General features: G+C 27.6%; 2 protein-coding genes across 3 annotated transcripts in view; both read right to left on the bottom strand.

Moving 5' to 3' along the window:
• Nucleotides 1-19,960, bottom strand: part of LOC107443118 (astacin-like metalloprotease toxin 5) — a 464,016-nt gene extending 444,056 nt beyond the window's left edge. Inside the window, exons 1-6 of one of the 2 annotated variants that reach the window (XM_071183457.1) lie at nt 19,540-19,960; nt 17,952-18,010; nt 15,524-15,605; nt 14,346-14,460; nt 12,810-12,985; nt 10,890-11,141 (exon numbers count right to left, since the gene is read on the bottom strand). In XM_071183457.1, coding sequence (XP_071039558.1) covers nt 10,924-11,141; nt 12,810-12,985; nt 14,346-14,460; nt 15,524-15,605; nt 17,952-18,010; nt 19,540-19,621 — 732 coding nt within the window. In that variant the 5' untranslated portion in view covers nt 19,622-19,960 and the 3' untranslated portion in view covers nt 10,890-10,923. Of the gene's footprint in view, nt 1-10,885; nt 11,142-12,809; nt 12,986-14,345; nt 14,461-15,523; nt 15,606-17,951; nt 18,011-19,539 lie in introns of those variants that run through there. The other variant, XM_016056887.3, reaches the window with a different exon arrangement.
• Nucleotides 92-7,721, bottom strand: LOC107443126 (astacin-like metalloprotease toxin 5). The gene is made up of 6 exons (XM_016056894.3): nt 7,576-7,721; nt 6,216-6,277; nt 4,418-4,499; nt 3,104-3,218; nt 568-743; nt 92-338 (listed from the first exon to the last, which is right to left on the bottom strand). Exons 1-6 carry the CDS (start codon nt 7,652-7,654, stop codon nt 121-123), a joined length of 732 nt encoding a protein of 243 aa, XP_015912380.1. The 5' UTR covers nt 7,655-7,721; the 3' UTR covers nt 92-120.
• Nucleotides 19,961-20,746: the final 786 nt, after the last annotated feature.

Raw genomic sequence — 20,746 nt, 5'->3', positions numbered from 1 at the left:
CGAACCAAAAGAATGTCTTAGAAACCAAATAACTGTTTTAAATTTTTTGTCTATTTTTATCTCACTGTGCAACTAATAAAAACAGCACAAATATTTTATATTTTTTAATTTCCAAAATTATCAACATTTGTACATTTTTCTGACTCTCTCTATATCAGATGCTGTCATTCCTTGCTTTTCGTATGGATCCAACAGTTTTTCTCCGTTTCTTGCAACCATAGTATCTTTATCATTATTAGAAAAGGCCTTGTTGCCGTAGATCATGATAGATTTATAATCAAAAGTATTATACAATATATTTTGTTTTGGTGCAAGCTTACGGAAATTTCTTTGCATACCTAAATAAAATAATATATATTAAGGTATATGCATTAAGGTAAAATATTCTTTCTCTTTCTCTCTGTATATATATAGCAAAGCATGTCCTTCATATATATAAACACACACACACACACACACACACACACGCACGCACGCACACACACGCATATATATATATACATATACGTATATATACATGTACATATATATATATATATATGTATGTATATATATGTACTAACTTACTTTCATCTGCATTCTCTAAGTAGATGATCAGATATTCATCTCTGTCTGAACGACTTTGCTCGTGATAGAAACCCAAAGCATGTCCTAATTCATGAATAACAGTACCAACATACATGCACCCATCGCCTAGGGATAATGATTGTGGATTACCTATTCTACCCACAGCGGAATAACACCTTAAAAGTAAATAAAAATAGGTTGAGTAACTGAAAAATAAATGCTTAAATGATGCACAATTCGTGTCGCATCAATTAATTTTTACAATCTTTGTAAACTATATAATTTAAAATGATAAAATACTAAAATTTAAAAATAACGTCTGCTGAACAATAAATTCGTAAAATAAATGAAAATTCAAAAGTGTTATTTTTTTTCCTCAAATTTTGGAACTGAGTTGTTTTACTGATTTCTCAAAAATTTTAGATTTGACCTTTTAGTTTTGCATAGTTTAAAATAATCCAAAAACTTTCAGTGATTGCAATTCGAAAAGCTTTTGACCATTATTAAATATACGACAAAAGCAATTACAATGATAAAAATTTTCACAATTTTATGCAAAATTTATTGATTAGCTTGAAAAATTTATATTGGAGAAATATACAAAAAATAAAACTAGTATTAAGTGTCACAAACTTACGACCAGCTTCTGGCTAAGCAATTGGAACCATAGTTTTCAGATTACGGCTAATTTCATATTTTGATTGTCGCTAACGCGAATCCATCAAAAAAAGTTATGTTTATAAAGTTAAATTTATTTTTTTGTTTCTGGCTTCATATAATTTACTTAATATTTTACAATAACTAATTGGAATATATAAAAGAAGCTTTTAAACTATTTAGTTTAGAAGAAATTACGTAAAAATCTGATCTTCAGATCAAAAGTTATTCAAATTAATTTTTTATTATTTTTTTTACTCTCTGTTCAAATGCATGCATTGAAACAGATTAATTAAAGCCAATTTGACAGGCAACATTTTAATTATTATTTCACTGTTAAAAGTTGAAGTTTGAAAGCAATAAAATTTATACATAAATATTACCTTTAAAAAAGGCATTTTTTTAAAGGTAATATTTAGGCCAAAGGCCAAAATGTCATAGTTATTTCTTTTAAATTTAGTATAAACCGCTTTTTGTTTTGCTCTATAAGCTAATCTCTATTTTTGATGACAACCTCTTTCAAGTTTAATTTCATTAACTTGACGTTTTTCCGCTCATATTTTTTTAAATACTTGTTAGAAATTTTTTTTGCATGATTACCCTCATAGAAAAAAGGTTAGATTCTTAATCCCTTCTCTGCCGAATTTCCATCCCAAACAAAGCATTGTTTACGATAATTAATGAATGTTCTATCCTAAATAATTTTTTTAAATATTTGTTAGAATTTTTTTTGCATGATTATTTTCATAGAAAAAAGTAGTATTCTTAATCCCTTCTCTGTCGAATTTCCATCGCAAACAACGCATTTTTTACGATAATTAATGAATGTTCTATCCTAAATTCAAAAATGCAAAATAGTTTTGTCAGCAAGCAGTTTTTTGCTTGACTTATTGGAATGAAATATGTGAAGTCCCATCCACTGATCTCCAGTTTTCCCTGCAATGCATGAATTTGTTTTTCAAAAATAAATACACTGCGATAGCATATTTATTAACTCTATTAATTTAAGGCGTTCAAGATAAATATGGGCACAAAATAATTATTACAATTAAGTAAAAAATATTTTTTTAAATAATTTTTCTAACCTTACCGTTAAAACAGTCTTGAGCATCACAGCCCAAGATAGTTTTCAGTCACATTTACCGCAAAACTGAAACAATAACACTAATAAAAGCGAAAGTACTGACAGTGTGAAATGATTTTGATTTTTATTCAAGGTGGAAAACCTCACTGCAGAAACTGTGAAGAAAGTGGGATTACATCTAAGAGATGGTGCAGCACCATCTCGTAACAATATTCTAAAATACAAAAATAATCTCTGGATTTAAAAAGACGGTTAAGTAGCGACGAACTCATTTTCAATAATGCAATTTTTCTCTTCGTTGCATGACGTGCGACGCGGACCATACGGGCACAAAAATGTCGAACGTATGAGATGCGACACAGACAGAGAAATGGTTAAAACCTCAATCTGTTACTCAGATACTATCTACTATCAAGCTAACAATTCTAACTTTGTTATTCAAATTTATTCGTGTTTAGGTACTTTAAAAATATTTTTTTTATTTGACTAATTTAAAACGTATGAGATGCGATTTCGACAGAAAAGAGATTCAGCAGTCAATCTCTGTTACTCTGTAAATCTAACTAACAATTCTGACTTAGCAATTCAAATTAGTTCGAGTTTAGATATTTTAAATATATCTTAGATATTTTAAATATGTCTTAGATATTTTAAATATATCTTAGATATTTTAAATATATTTTAAATATATCTTAAAACGTCAATTTTATGTTCCGATATTTTTGTACAACTCTTTTTTTAGTAGCTTTCCTGTGTAAGATAATAAACTAGGAAAAGATAAAGCGTTGCGCTTACCCTTTTCCCTCAAAGATTTTGATGTAGTCTCTCTCTGTTGTTCTGGGAACAAATCTTACACAAGTATTTTTGTGATAATTCTCAAAAGCTTCTTTTATAATGTCTGTGCTGTCCTCTTAAAAAAAAGAGATAAAAAAACATGAAAACATGAAAAACATGAACAAAAAGAAAGTTAATATTTTATTTTACTATCTATGTATATTTTTGTAAGTTTATTATTTAGAGAGATTTTTTCTAGTTTAAAATATATCTTTTGTAAATGTGTTAGGTATATTCAGCGCTTGTACATATTTTCTCTAAACATCATACATAAACATATAAATCATTGAGTTCGAAAACTAATCATCTCCAACAAAACTAACTTTTAAGAGAGGCAAAAAACTGAATAGTTAAGTATTACCTTGATATATAGAGCTATTTTTTTATTTTTTAATATTAAAATATGGCAGGTTACAAAATATGCTATTGCAGTTGTGTGACTTAATTTTCATACTTTCATCACTTAATTTTTTAATTAAAAAAATAACAAGATTTTATAAATGCCTGGTTTTCAGGCAAAACCTTAAAACGAATACTATACATTTTTCTAACAAGCAAAGCAAAAGTATTGTTAATTTGTCACAAAGAAATGAAATAAATTCCTTATTTAAGTCTTACACTTCATATTCATGGATATTTCTATAGATTCAGAAATCTTCTGGATTATGACTATTTATGCTATTCTCTTACAAATTTCTTCTTGGAAAGAGAAAAGCTAATTTTTAAAAATATTAAACATTAAAACTTACCAAAAATGATTTTTTACATAATCAAATATTTTCATAATGAAACCAAAGTATTTTAATATTCCTAAACATAAAAAAAAAATCTCCAGAGATTTTAGAAGTAATTTAAATGCGTTAGATTTAAAATATATAATTCTGGTTATAAATATTACCAACATTTCTAACTTTTCAGGAAACGTAAATGCAAAATGTTGATAGTTACGGAAAATATATTTCTAAATGAGATAGAATAATTAAAAATAAGTCAAAATATTTCAGAGCATTTTTAAGTATTTCAAAACGTAGCAAAAACACTATTTGAAGTATGCGAGTTTTCGTAGTATTCGGTTTGTTATTTTTATGGTTTGTATAACTTAAACTTTAAAAGCACTAAATATAAAAGAAAATTAAAAGAACTAAGAGATTAGATTACTCATTAGTTTTTATATTTTTAGCATAAAAACTATTTAAATTCGTTTATTGTCAAAAATTTCAGAAAACAATAATAACATTCAACAAAAAATTTCTTAGTAAAATGATTAATATTTACTTAATGATTTGTCGATGATGTATGGTACTTTAGCATCAGCCCACCTGTAACGAGCTGGAGGAATCGCATTGCGATCGAGATTCTATAAAAATAATATAAAGAAAAGAAAAATGTTTATTTGAAACTTTTAAAACCAAATAGAAACATATGACAATTATATGACATCATTCGACAGTGACAAAAGTGTAAGTTTATAAGCAAATTTTTACAATTAAATTATACTTTTAATTTTATAAACTTTTGTTTAATGTTAGATACAAATAAAAAAAATTAAACCCAATAGTTTCAAATAAATTTGTGGATTATCTTCCATAATTAATGTTCAAATAAACTTACTGATTATCATTTTCTATTGCGCAAGTAAAATGTAAGAATATCTAAGCTTATATTCAAATTTATAATTCATGCAAAATGGCTATTTTAGAAATAAAAATTTTAAATTTGCGTAACGATTCATATCCAAAACACACATTAGTTGTAATTATTGCTGAAAATATCTTTCGCCAAATCATTATAATGCATTATGGTGGGCGAGAATTTTCCTATTAAGTTGCGCAAATCACAACTTGCAATTAAAACTGTTAAAATAGATTGATGAGATCGAGAAGAATTTATCTGAATGCAAAAAATTAAGCTAACATTGAAATTTAAATCCAATTCGATAAAATTACCATTCTTCTAAAATTAAAGATAACATATTGACCAAAGGATCTGGCTTCAAAAAGGTGATTTAAATTCATTGAAGGATTTGAGTTACATTTTCGTTCAAGATAATTTCATCAACATGGGACGTTTCTCATTTAAATATCAATTCGCGAATCTTCTTTTACCTTTATATACATGGCTTTCAGGTCTGGTTAATAAAAAGCCCTTCGCTGTGAATTCACTATTTATATTTAACAGAACTTGACATCTAATTCTTCACTTTTTTCACTGTGTTTGTTGCAAGAGCGTATAACTATTCGATGGCTACATTTAACTATTTGATGTCCACATATAACTATTAAATATGAGAAAGTATTTCTGTTGAAAATAACAATTTTAAAATAAGTAAAATTTTCTTACAAAACATATAATTTCGCTTTATACTCCTTGCCCTTAATAACACTTTTTGGAAACCTTAAAAATCAGTTTAATCAATATTTTTAATCGTACCATTTTGTTCCGATATTTAATCCAGGAGCTCTCTGGTCTTCTGAGTTGGGTTCACAATTGCAAGGCTACAGATTTGAATATAGGTAGTCGTGAACTTATAATTAGTTCAAGTGTTAATCATCGGTAATAAAAGAAAATTATATCCAGCCAAGAAAAAAACAATAACTCTTTTTAAATTTGTTCAAACCCTTAGAGGAAAAATATAGAAAGAAAAACATGATTACCATAAGGTAATCAATTATGTTCATCAGAATCACCTTGTTAACACCAAGTAATCAAACTAGATTACTTCGTAAGATATTTCAAGAAACTTTCGATTAACTCATTTCCCTTTCCTTTAGCAATGAAATTTGCTTTAATTTTTCAGATTCGCTGTCCTCAATTGTGAGTCGTTAGATTTAAGTAGTGTTTTTTTTTTACTTTTTAAATTCAGATTTCCAACGTTTAAGTTTTATTTAATTTGTTACAGGGTTTATAAAAATATATTTTAAAGCGGTGATTGCTGATTAACATGTAAATAGCAGAAAAAAATCCGTAAAAAAATTTAAATAAGGATGATGTTACTGAATCACCCTCTTTATAGGGTGATAAAGTTATAACTAAAGAATACATGATTTTCCTTAAAATATACTGAAATGCTTACATCATCTACTCCTAACATGTCACCATCATACAAATCAGGATTTTGTAGAGCAAGTTTAGCTTCTGAAAAAAGAATTAATAACAAAATTAAAACATTAATTTCACGTAAATTTATAGATTGCATAATAGAATAGTTTTTAAAAAATACATTTATCTAAAAGGAATATTTCAAAAAAAGCATACTGATACTCATATATCAAAGATTTGAAAACGCTTTTAAAAATTCTAAATTGTGTATTTTTGTTCCTCGCTATTTCCGAAGGTGTTAATTTTTGATATTGTTGTATGAATGCATATATTTAACTAAATGTTGTGTTTATCCTGATATCACAATAAGATTTTGCCAATAATTGTGTTTGCCAAATATCAAAAAAACTTATCCTGTAACTTCCTTTATGTTTTTATTACGAACTTGATAAATCTTATAAATTTTACTTACGTTATGTCTTTTATTCAATTTAAAGATAAATTTCACTAACCACACTAAGTTCTAATATTGGCTTAACTGGCATTCCTAAATAACTGAAATGGATATTAAAAAGACATTTATAACGGGTGAAACAGTAAGATAACTTTTTTTCAAAACAGTAGCTTATAAATTCTAAAATAAGAGAAGAAAAAAAACGATACAGTCAATAAATAAACAATAATCTATTGGTAAAGTTCATATTGAGAAAAAACCATCACTCGTATTAGCCCAGTTAATGAAGGACTTTTGTAGGAACAAATTAAGGACAAGCTGAATTTTTATCAGTTGTTAGCACCTAATGAAAGGGATATTAGGAGATAGTCTATCCCTTTTGTGCAGTCTTCCAGGCCTTAAATATTTATTTCACAAACATTTTGAGTTAAACTCATATCTCTGTTTCAAATTTATAAGCTTTTTACAATTTTATTTCAAAATAGCAATTTTTTTTTAAAAAATAGGCGTTTTACTTTTTCAAAGCCTGCAAAACTTTTGCCAAGAAATTTTTTAAAATATTAAAGATTTTTGGTTTGAATTTTATTATTTCTATGATTTGTAAGAAACAACGCTTTTATTTTTGATAATGTAATTAAAAAATACTTTTAAAAAAATTGTAAAGTACTTAATTGCCATATTTCACCGATTACGGTTACCTTTCGTATTTCGAGGGTTATGAATATAAATTTTCCGAAAAAAAGTTCTATTTTTACAAAATTCCGTTTATGTTTCTGATTTCTTTACTTAAAACATCCCCTGAAGTAATTTTATTGTATATTTAAGATTAAACTTTGAAACTATAAAGACTGAATTCAAACAATTAAAAATCCCACAATTAAATTAAAAGTTATTCAGTGTGTTCTCTATTGTGCGAATTATTCATAAAAATGAAACGTACCTTCTCGTTGTTGAGGGCTCATTTGAGTTTCAGCAAAAACTATACTTAACAAACAGCAAGCAATTATTAGAGGCTTCATGTTTGTATTGAAAGATTTGAATATTGAGAGCTGTTACTTTGAAATTGAGCTTTAAATTTCAGTTGTTGCCCAATAGAAAACGTTTCCTGTTTGTTATCTTCCATGAGAAAATAAGTGACTCTTTACAGCTTGCATTAATAGGTCAGAGCGAATGTTTGTATACTATCAACAAGATCTTTGATTTCAATAAGAAAAAGAATGGTAAATTTAACTAAAATGTAACATGTTTTGAATTCTAAAACGCATATATCAATTTATCACAACCCAGAAGTAAATATTTCACAGTTCTAAATATTTTCATACATGATAAAATTTATGAAAACTATACTTTATAATTAATTGTCAATTATTAGTTTTAATCTTTTTCTTATTTAAACTCCTATAGTTTGAGAGAAGATGTTTTTTTATATCATTTTTAGAATTTTATTGTGTGTATTGGTATTACAAACATTGTATTACAAACACTTGATATATATTTGCGTATTTAATGCATCCTAAGAAGCATATTTTATTTGTGTAATTTATATTTATGTGCTTCCTAAATCAGTGAATAAGATGAAAAACCATTCATGATTGGGAAAATGGGGGTTAGTATGGACGTGAAACTAGAGTGGGCGTATTAAATAACTTTCTTTTTTATTGGCTAAATATCTTGTGCAAGATATCGTAGATTAGCAACACTAATGTACACTAACATGTGCAATAGTATAATCACTCTGTGAATAGTGAATATTTTATTTGAAATTTATAAATTAATTTCGAAAAGAATTTTTCTTTGTTAATAGAACTTTTTCAAGATGCAAAGGTAACTTTCAAATTTCTTTTTACTCTTTTATTAACATATCTTATTTTTAGAATTTCTACAAAAAGTGATAAAAATGTTGCATGAAACCGCTTTTCGCAGGTTTTTCAAGTGAGAAAAATATCATTAAGTCTTACAATCTGTATGTCGTCTATTATTGAACTATTTCAGCATAAAGTTAAAATTGATTTAACATTAAATTGGTTTTGTGCTTGACAATACGAAAGAAATAAGCTATCTAAAACGTATCTCAACTTAAAGAAATAGCTAAAACTATAGTATTAGCTATGTGTGTTTTATTCAAGGAATGTGAAAATTTTACGTTTTTGGTAAGAATTCAAATATTACCAAACTCATTACAGAAAATGAAAAAAGTAAAAGGAAATAAGAGAAAAGTTTTCTTTTATTTATTTTCTGAAATAAGATAAAAGTTGTATAAAAAATCAAAAAGTTTAGCAACAAAACAAACCCCTCAGTGAATCAGAATTTCAACAACGGTCTTCAGATGTTCAAGAATTAAACTTGAAACTTCTTGAAATGTTAACTCAATAAAAGTTAACGACTTTGTGTTTATTTATTAAAAAATAATAATGATATGCATTATGTTGATAGAAAAGAAGTTGCTTATAGATTTGGAGATTATGATGCTTAATTAAGAAGAAAGGGATGAATATATTTCTTCTAGTCATGATTGAACTTTAGAAAAGCGAGTATAAAAATTTTATTTCTCAGGAACTATTCAACCAATTTTGTTCAAATTTTGTGTTGTACTATTTAAATTTAGATACTTCAGAATGATCTAAAAACATTATACCCTGCTAATTGAATTTTTTTACTCTTATCAAATAAAATAATAATAAATAATAATTATTTACTGAAATTTATATTTTGCCTGGCATTTTCTTTTGAGAAACAAATTTTAGAACTGTGCACAAATTTTTTTAATTCGCTTAAAATATGCACAAGATATGGCGAAATACTGTGAATAAATAAATAAAATTAAGGATAAAAACTTTGGAGAGCTTTCCTGAACAAACTATTGGGACCATATCTTCCAGATTCCGACAACCCCCTATACTTTCAGGGGTCAGAAATCGGAATCCATTCAAAAAATGTATGTTTATTTAAAGTAGGTTTTTGTATTTGATTTCATAACTTAAAATATCATCTGCACTAATTAATTAGCATATTTGAAGTCTCTGTCTCGAACCATTAAGATTGAGTCCTAGAANATATATATATATATATATATATATATATCTGACTACACACATTTAAGACAGTGATCAGTTCATCATCAATATTAAGAAAATAAAAGATTTCAAAGCCAAAAAAGTGCTTACCAAAATTGTTTCGTCTAGACTTAAAGAAGTTAAATTAAACTTGTTGGCAAGCTAGAGTAGATTTTAAATACTAATGAATAATAATAATACTAATAAATAATAATACTAATTAAGTACTAATGTAAAGATCCATTTTAACCTTTAATATAAATACACATTGTCTTGGTTTTGTTACCTTTTAATTAAGCTAAATTAATTTTCTTTCTGATAATTATTTTTTGCTTTAAAATTTAATGCTTACTGTTTTTAGATCTGGTTATTCTAACTTAAAAAAGTTTATAACAGTTAAAGTTCATTAAGTTTTGGTGTACAGACCTTTACAAAAGAAATACATTGGCTCACATAATCCATAATCTCAAATAGGTGCGCAGATTGATTTTGACGAAATTCTTAAATTGCTTTATTATCCAGCAAAGGTGCCACTGAGATAATTAGCATATAATTTTTTAATATTAACATATGCTGTACTAAAAACTTTAATAACGAATTCATCATGGTATTTTACAAACATCTAAGAGACAGAAAATTAAATCAACTCTCACTTGTGCAATAATAATTAATTAAACTTACTTATTGTCGTGATTTTATTTTAAATCTCGAAATTAAGTGCCCGAGATGTGAAGGTAAAAAAGACGAGTGAATTACGCTTTTTCAAATTCCTAAGATCAAATTCAAATAAGAACATAAAATTCATTCATAAAACTGTGTTATATCGGAACCAACTCTTACAATGCATTAAAAGGACGAAGAGACTTGAAAGAAATGAGTTTACTAGAAACTAACTTTCGAAGAATTTAAATGTGAGGCGCAGTTTGCTGAACGCCTTTACTTTAACAGACTAGCTGGGAACAATTGATTTGAAGCTGGGTGAACTGCAACACCGGTACATAATGGAATCTCAGGACCTCAACAACTATTTCCTCTTGACTTACAACCATTTATTAGTCTGCTATGAAGGTATTCACTTAAAAACAGCAACACTTTTCTTCTATTACAACATTTTAAAAGCAAATATTTTTCAGTAAATATTTTGAAAAGTTTATGTAATGAAGCAATGACTGAACTTGAAGCAACTTAAATAAAGCATTGTTTTTTTATTATGTTCTATTTATTAGTCACAATAACTAACAATTGTACATTTTTCTGACTCTTTCAATATCAGCTCTGCTCATCCCTGGTTTGTTGTATGGGTCAGTCAACTTCTGCCCGTTTTTGGCTCTCATGGTATCTTGCCCATTCTTCGAAAAAGATTTGTTGCCGTATATCATGACGGAACCGTGGTCGAAGGCATTATATAAGATATTCTCATGTGGTGCAAGTTTCTTGAAAGCAAATGCCAATCCTGCATAATAAAAGAAAAAAATTGAGCTCAATAACATAGATGATTTGGTATTAGTTAATATTAAGAATAACATTTGTTTTCATAGGAATGAAATTTTCAAGCATACATTTTAAATAAAATAAAAGTAACTAAGTGCAAACTAGAGGAAATTCCTGAACTGGGGCGATTTTTACAATATTATTTGTGCAATCCAAGTTCCTGAGCTGAAATAAGCCTATTATCTTGTCATGATATCTGTATAATACAATTCAGGAAATTGTATTTGAATAATACCGATATTAAAATTTATTAGGCTTTTGAAATATGGTTACTAGAAGTTCTTGATCGAATAGTTAAAAGTATTGTTTTATCTAATCGAGTACATTATTCTGACCAAACTATTATTATTACAACAAAAAGCTTATTATGAAAATCTGGCAAAGGTTGCTCGGAAAAAAGAATTATAATGATTTTGGTTACGAAAGAACTTTTGATTAATGTAAAAATGATAAATTGATATTTAACTCTAGCAAATAAATTATTTGTAAACTACGATAGAATTTTTAATTATAATAAAACTTTTGGTTTTAATTAAACTTTAAATGACAATAAATACTATAATATATTTTAATATACTGAGTCAGTGTGAGATCTGTAGAACCCTTTTGTTTCTACCTAAAAGATTTTACTCTTGAATAGAAACGAAAACTCCACAGATCATCAAATTTGCACTTTTACAAAGACATTAGCAGAAATATGTCTCTTGAGAATTCCTCTATAAATATCTTTCCAGAACTTTTTCCTACCACTTACTAATACCAAGTTCTTCTTAAACCTTCTAACCTTTCTCAAAGAAAAAACTCAATCAGGTGATATTGCATAAAAGCAGTGACACACTCAAATAAGTTTCCCAGAGAAAAGATAGCTCGGTTGATGACAACTTTAATAGGGGTGAGGCACGTACCCTTATTGCCCACTCTTCTGATGAAAGAACAGAAATTAAAATTCCGACTGGTAAAATTGCTTCGATTTTCACTATAAAACTAATTGCAATAAAAGAGGTGCGTATTTTTTTGACTACAGACTAAAGGACAGTCCATCCTCTCTGTCTCAAAATAAGTCCTAGAAGAAATATGTAATTGGGAAACAAATTTAACCCAAGGCATCGAAAACCTTCTGAAGCAAATAATTAAAACTGCATCTTCCAGTAGATTCCTGCCTATATGGACATGTAGGCATATGAATACGCAAATGTTCGTGCTAAAAGTGCCCGAGACTTGGATTGGTCCCCCATCAATCCTCCATTAACTCTCCTCCATTAACTCTCCTAGAAGTCTCATATCTGCAATAGCAAGACTCCTTACAGGACACTTCAAAGACGTGAAGATATCTACAAAAATGTCCATCAGATACTACTCGATGCAGGCATTTTCCCAAACCCAATTAACACCAGGAAACGTTTTTAACTGTCAGACCATTTTGGCTGCACTTTTTAAATTTGGTACACCACCAGAGTACATCCTATACTCGTAGAACTCATCCTCCAAACTTTTGGAAACATTAAACACTCAAATGGTTAAAGTAATAATAACAATATGTACTATTTAGTTTTAAATGAAATGATGAATCAGAATATTTAGTTCTTTTAAGGAAATCAAATAAATCAATTAACTAAAACTTCAAACTCACCATCTTGAATATTTTCAAGATAGATTATCAAATAGTCATCTCTGTCTGATCTATTTTGTTCGTGGTAAAATCCAAGGGCATGCCCGAATTCATGGACCACTGTACCTACATACAAGCATCCGTCACCAAGAGATAGTTGTTGCTGCCCGTTTATTTTACCCACATGTGAATAGCACCTGTTTAAAGAATGGAATTATATTAAATTGCATTCATATTTCACAAAAGTTATATTTATTAGAGATTACAAGAAATTCTTGAAAAATGATAGGATTCTAAAATTCGAAGTAGTTTTTTTAGTAAAAAGTGAATGTGAAGCTAATGAAGTGAAGCTAACTAGAAATGCCAGTGAAGGAACTTTTGAATATCTAGAAAGTTTTGTAATCACTTTACTTTTAGAATACTTTATTTTTAGAATATTTATTTTTAGAATACTTGTGGGGAAAAAACATACATTCTGTAAGGTTGCAAATTAATACTCAACTGAGGAAATTATATAGAAATTTAACGACTCGCAAATGAAAATGATGGAATTAAACACATAAAAACAGACAAGGGTTGAAAAACGATAGCTAGAAATACAGCACAATCGGCAATCTGGCAGATTTAAAAGTTTCATGACCATCTTTCTTAACAATGGTTCATCAGATTTCAATAGCCTTTTCTTTGTCTGTGCTCAAATAATTATTTATATAGCTTTCTAATTTCAATTTTGACAACGATTCTAGATCTTCAATTGATAGTTGTAGTTTCATAGTAGAATCTATACAAATAAAATCTATAACTATTTCGTTTTAACAAAATTTTTAATCAAGAAAAATAAAATCAATAATACTTCATAGCGTTTGTTTCAGAATTTCAGCGAAAAAAATGTATTTTCCAAACAGCATTAGCTATCCTCTGCCTTTATAGTCCGCTTGCCGAAGTCTGCATTATTTATGAGTAAAAAGAGAATTTTCTGTAATTCATAAACAACTTCCCTTTCAAATGTTCTTCTGCTAATATTTTAATATAAGCTATGTATTTACCTTTGCCCTTTAAAGACTTTGATGTAGTTGAGCTTTGTTCTGGGAACAAATCGGATATAAGTTTTTTTGCTGTGATCATTAATACCTTGCAGAATGAATGCTTTTTTACGGAAATGAGCTTTGTATGAATTTTCTAAAATTCATGAAAATTTCCTTTTCAATTGTTTTTCTGCTAATATTTCGATATAAGCCATATATTTACCCTTGTCCTTTAAAGACTCTGATGTAGTTCGGCTCATTTGTTCGGGCAATGATTTTTTACGGAAATGAACTTTCTATGAATTTTCTAAAGTTCATAAAAAATTTCCTTTTCAAATGTTTTTCTGCTAATATTTTGATATAAGTTACATATTTACCCTTGTCCTTTAAAAGCTCTGATGTAGTTGGGCTCATTTGTTCGGGGAATGATTTTTTTACGGAAATGAACTTTCTACGAATTTTCTAAAGTTCATAAAAAATTTCCTTTTCAAATTTTTTTCTGCTAATATTTTGATATAAGTTATATATTTACCCTTGTCCTTTAAAGACTCTGATGTAGTTGGCCTCATTTGTTCTGGGTACGAATCGGACGCAAGTATGCATGTGGTAGTCATTAATACCTTGCTGAATGACGCCATGTGCGTTACCTTTACAAATATAAAAATATACATTTAATTCATATATACATTTTAAACACAATTTTTAGAATACACTATACGTTTAATTCTTAGATAAAACTACGTATAAAATATGGCTGTTTTATACTTTTGAAAAGTGTGAATACAAATTATTAGTATTAGTTCAAAGTAATTTCCTTCTGCAATAATTAAGTTAATGTTTTAAATTTACTTCAATTTTTATAAAACAGTCATATAATTACGCAATGTTTTAATCGGAGTAATTGGTATAATAACTCAGTAGTGATGTGTGGCCTATAGGTACACATTTGCCCTATATGGACTAAGCAGATGTTTTCTTTAAATAAAACGATTTTAAATCAAATCTTGTATTCTTCCTACTGATTAACTGATAAATAAGTGATAAATGAAATGATGTATACATGCATTTTCACCACTGGAATGAATAATAAATATTCATACATCAAATGGTTCCACGATATTTATTGGTGAATACAGTGTGCTTAAGCCTGCAAACAATTCCCAGTTAATAATTTCTTAAAATAACCCTTAATTTGATCAGATTTTTAATAAAAAGCTACGAATAGGACTGTATTTAAATAATATCTCTTAAATATAAATATTTAGTTTTTATCTTAATACTTATTTTCAGATCAATGAAAAATATTTTATTCAGCTATGAAAGTAATATGTCTTAAAAACGTTTGAAAACTTAACACTTTATTTCTAAAAATGTTGAAAATTGATTTAAATAAATAGTTTACAGCTCATTCGAAAATATTTCAAGCATGATCATTGAATTTTTTACTGTAAGCACTGTTTGACTAGTCATAACTAAAATTTTCCCATCATAACAAGAATGACTTATTTCTTTTTCTCATCCTAACACCAGACCATATAAATAACTGACACTATTCGCTATTATTCAAAGGCCTATTTACTAAAGTTTCTATCACTTCATTTTTTTTTAACTCTATCGATCCGAATATTATAATTTTTATCTAACACAAGTTTTATATTTCGAAGCAAAATTGCATTTTAATTTTAATACAGCTGCTTGAAACATTCTTACTTAATGAAGAATCAATGACGTAAGGAACTCTTGCATTTGGCCACCTATAATGGTTTCCAGCAATTGCATTGCGATCAGCGTCCTAAAAATATGCAGAGCAAGAAAAAAAAAGTTGATCCAGATATTTTTTTTCAAAATATTCTTACAATATTTGCTTTATATAAATTTAGGTATATTTATATTATTTTATCATTATGATCAAAAGATGCAAAGTACAATTCAAATTAAAATATATTTTACGAAATTTATAAAACAAATAATCAAGTAGAACTAAGTAGAAAAATATAGCTTCAAACATAATAAAGGATTAATAAGTAGAACAAAATGTAATTTAATAACACAAGCACAATTAAGAGAACAAAATGAAACATAATTAGCAGAGTCGAATAAAATATAACTGAAATAAATTATACAAAACTTATACAAATAAAATTCAAGAACTGAGTTAAGAACAAAATCTAGCAGAAACTAATAATTGCGAAAAAATAGAATGAAACGGAACTCAGTTTAAAACTTTAATCAAATGTGAAATAATCAAATTAAAGAAAATATTAATAGTCCAGGACAATAATCGAGTCTAATATTATAATATAATAAATATAATAATAAGAAAATTAAATCAGTGTATTCTCACAAGCAATTTTGAAAAAAAAATTAATAGACTAGAATTTTGTGTAGGGTTATCAAGCATTAGAAGTATTATATTTGTGTGTATAGTGTATATAGTGTAGGATTATTAGGGTCTAGAATAATCCTACACTGTATACACTATACATCCTGCACTATATGCACTATAGTGTATGATTATTAGGGACTTATATTTGTGTATCGTGTAGGATTATTAGGGACTAGAATACAAGGTAGGGTTTTTAAGCATTAGAATTGTATAATTGTATAGCATCATTAGGTACTAGAATTCTGTGTAGGATTATCAAGCATTAGCATTGTGTTGGATTATTAGGAACTAGAATACTAGGTAGGGCTATTAAGCGTTAGAATTGTGTAGAATTATTAGGGATTAAAACTCTGGAAAAGATTGTCAAGCGCTAAAATTGTGTAGGATTATAAGAGACTTGAATACGGGGTAGGGTTATCAAGCATTAGAATTGCGTAGGACTTTTTGAGACTAGAATTCGGGGTAGGGTTATCAAGCATTAGTATTGTGTAGGATTATTAGGAACTAGAATACTAGGTAGAGGTATCAAGCGTTAGAATTGTGTAGGATTATTAGGAACTAGAATACTAGGTAGGGTTATCAAGCATTAGAATTGCGTAGGATTTTTTGAGACTAGAATTCGGGGTAGGGTTATCAAGCATTAGTATTGTGTAGGATTATTAGGAACTAGAATACTAGGTAGGGTTATCAAGCATTAGAATTGCATAGGACGTTTTGAGACTAGAATTCGGGGTAGGGTTATCAAGCATTAAAGTTGCATGAGGTTATTACGGACTAGAATTGTGTAGGATACTCATGTCCAAAAAATTGAATGGAAAGTAATCTAGTGTATGACTTATACGAAATTTTACTGAAGAGAATAAGTTCGAATCTAATCAAACAATCCTTCATTTTTTTGGGTTTTTGTTAATAATTCTATTTTCACAATAACATTTTCGAAGCAAAAATTTATTTAAAAATGTTTGCGATTGGATTTTACGTATTTCTCAGCGTTTTAAAATTGTGATAAGCTGGCGTTTTTTTATTGAATACAATAAAATATTAACGCAAGTAACTAAATAATGTAAAAAATATTACTGAGAGTAATTTCGTTAATTATTAAAAAAATACTTAATTCAGTTAAATTTAAAACATCACACAATACAAAACATTGAAAAAGTGTTGTCATCAAAAGTTACATGTAGAATTTTAAATAATAGATTATAAAACACTAGGAGGCTCCGCCCCCTGCTCGCTAACGCTCGCCAACCCCCGAGAATTGCTACGCAATCCTATGTGGTTCACGCCGTGAACCAAGGCTCGCTACGCTCGCTCGCCAATGAACACAATGTTCTAGCACAAAGACATAATATATTATCATCAAAGACANAGCGTTTTGAAATTGTGATAAGCAGGCGTTTTTCTATTGAACACAATAAAATACTAACGTAAGTAACTAAATAATGTAAAAAATATTACTGAAAGTAATTTCGTTAATTATTAAAAAAAATACTTAATTCAGTTAAATTTAAAACATCACACAATACAAAACATTGAAAAAGTGTTGTCATCAAAAGTTACATGTGGAATTTTAAATAATAGATTATAAAGCATGTGTTTTTCTCTATAACAAAAACATTAATAGCAAAAAATATTTTCAAACAAACCAACATGAAAAAATTAAAAACATATTAAACTCATAATTAATCTTCAGATTTATGTATTTTTGCTAAACTTTAAAAATGAAATTTTTTTTCTAAAATTTATGCTCACATATTCTCCAGCTATATCCCCATCGAACAAATCAGGATTTTGAAGAGCCAATCTAGCCTCTAAAAGAGAGAAATTAATTAATTATTATAATTTCAATAATTATTTTAAATGAATTTTAGGAAAAACCTATTTATAATAGTGAAATTATTTATCATCCTTACAGTAGATCAATCTATTTGGTCATATTTTATAGATCATTCCAAAAATATTTTAAAATCAAAATGCTCCACATAATTACTTTTGATTTTAACACAGTTTTGCTTTAGAATTGAAAATTACAGAAAATGCTAATACGAAAAAAATCATTTTACACTTTTTTTTAAGAATAAAGTCTCCACATTTTCCTGTTTACTTTAAATGAAAGTTATTTTTTTCACGAACTGCGTTGTATGTGAAAGTTAAGTAAATGAGAAAAATAAGCATTACAAATTGTATGATCTATAACTTACTGGAGGTACAAAAATTGCAGTTTGAATGCATTTAAATGTCCTGTACTTATTATTGAAAACCTTTAATTTTTAGTTATATAATTAAGTGTAAACATATTGTGTATACAATTTAACGATTACAGTTAACCTTTTGCATATACCATTTTTTTATAGTTTCAGTACTTTATTGAACACAAAATTAAGACAATCTAATTTTCAAAAGTAACCTGGATCTGAATAACACAGAATTACTCGTTTGTTATTGATTGCGAAACTTAATTAGTTATCAAAGCTGAAAAATAGTATTCTCTCGATTAATACTATGGATTATTAAGAATTAATTTTGAGCATATGAAAATCTGATTAGTGGAAAAAAATGTTCAGTATTAAAATTATTATTTGCTGTGTGTAGTGCCTTCCTTAGCAATGCTTTATATGCTTTCTTAATGCATAAAATAACATAGATTTTTTTAACATATTTCATAAGACTAAAGTAAAATTTAAGTCATTAATTTGAAATGAATATTCTCAAGAGACAGGAACGGAAAGATAGATATGATAAGATAAATGAATTCTATATGCGGAAAAAAAATCTAGTAAAAATACTGAACTGTGGGGTGATTACAAAAAAAAAGCATAATTAAGGTAATAAAAACCAAATTATACAGTATTTAAGCCACTCATTTGGTAATTTTTCCGTTCATGCAGGCATTTGGTAATAATTCTGTTTTATCGGAAATTCTTATTTTCCAAACTTTAACTCTTACAACCAAACATATGGTAAAGGACACAAAATAAAAGTATAATTGACCGGGTAAATTGCCTTTATGACATTCTTTAAGGTACCATGAAAAAATTACTAAATTTTACCACATTTACCGAATGTTATCAGATATTATAAAACGAAATTTTATTGTAAATTTTTCCAAAACAATCACCAAAGCGCTTGTGTCAAAAACTACAGAGCATTTTCGTGTTTTTAAAGAGCCAGAAACAGGGTAAATTTTACCATAAATTGGTAGTTTTGACCATACATTTTTTCACAATGTACTTCATTAACTATAAGGATTGAAGAATCCGTATGTTTCAAGAATTCACAAATAGGCACCCATTAACTACGCATCTATTGTTAAAAATTAGGAACTGTTACTGAATATTACCTGCACTTTGCGTAGGACTTAATTGAACCTCTTCAGAGAAGGCAACAGCTACCAAACCAGCGATCAACAGAGCAATTTTCATGCTTGCAGATGAAAGACTGAAAAGACTTAATCTTTAAAAATAATGTGCGCTACATTTAAAGGCTTCGTTTTGATACGATTACTTAACTTCCGGTTGAAAAATGCCAGGTGTTACTGATTAAAATTTTAAATTTCAGTGTAATCTTGTAATCTTTAACCTTAATGAAAAAAGAATAAATTGAAAATAAACGTTGCAAAATAATTATCAAATGCATAATAAAGTTTTTTGCAACAATTTTATCACGGTTTTGCTCCGTAGGCATTTTATATGTTTTAAATAAATAATGTCTTGCAACAATTATAAAAATACAATGCATGCATTTCAATTGAAGTCCTTATCTCCTGAAATTTTTAATTTCATACAGCTGGAATGGAATATCTTCCTGAAAGCTGGAAAACTAAGCTTTACTCTAACAACAGATTTCCAGATTAGGATTATTCTTAAGAATTCATTACAATAGTTTTATCGTTACAGTTCAGCTGCTATATGAAATAGTTTAAAATATTTGTTTGAGTTGCAAATAGCTGTGTACCACTTAAAAAATTATTACTCTAATTATTATGCTTTTTGAAGTTAAAATTCATTTCGCTTTTATTAACATTGTAACGACAACGTTTAAAGCAATAATCATTTTCTTTCTTTATATTTATGGATATATCCCTAAATATCCATTAGCTAATAATTCATGAGGTTTAAACCATGAGGAATTAAACATCCATTAACAAAAGTTTACTATTCAGAAAACTTTAACTCTTTCAGTAACTCTTGAATTAAGTAGTAATTGTTAAAGATTTTAATTTATAAAAGGCATATATCATTAATTTAATTTAAGTTATAAACAAATGTGCTTTGTTGCATTAAAAAAATAGGTTTTGAAAAAGATTTAGGGCTTGTTCAGTAATAACACCTTGAAATCGAATAATAGCTGCTGGTTTTAACGTACAACTGATTCTGTTTAAACAGAAATATACTCGAAAAATTTTAAATTTCAACAGAGTTTTACCACAGGTTAAAGAAGTTTTTCATCCTGGAACAATTTTTTGTTCCTCAGTTCAAAAAAATTTCCTTTTCTGGTTCCAGTCACTTGAATCTCCATTATGTATGAGCACATAGTATCATAACGCA

This window comes from Parasteatoda tepidariorum, chromosome 7 (assembly GCF_043381705.1).
Source record: "Parasteatoda tepidariorum isolate YZ-2023 chromosome 7, CAS_Ptep_4.0, whole genome shotgun sequence".
Lineage (NCBI taxonomy): Eukaryota > Metazoa > Arthropoda > Arachnida > Araneae > Theridiidae > Parasteatoda > Parasteatoda tepidariorum.
Note: the sequence above shows the minus strand (reverse complement) of the source record. Positions and strands in the feature narration are given on the sequence as shown.

Coding starts and splice junctions, on each gene's coding strand:
- LOC107443126 (XM_016056894.3), bottom strand. CDS start 7,654: ATGAAGCCTCTAATAATTGCTTGCTGTTTGTTAAGTATAGTTTTTGCT. Junction 4,500..6,215: donor ACATGTTAGGAGTAGATGAT/GTAAGCATTTCA, acceptor TTATTTTTATAG/AATCTCGATCGCAATGCGAT. Junction 3,219..4,417: donor CATCATCGACAAATCATTAA/GTAAATATTAAT, acceptor CTTTTTTTTAAG/AGGACAGCACAGACATTATA.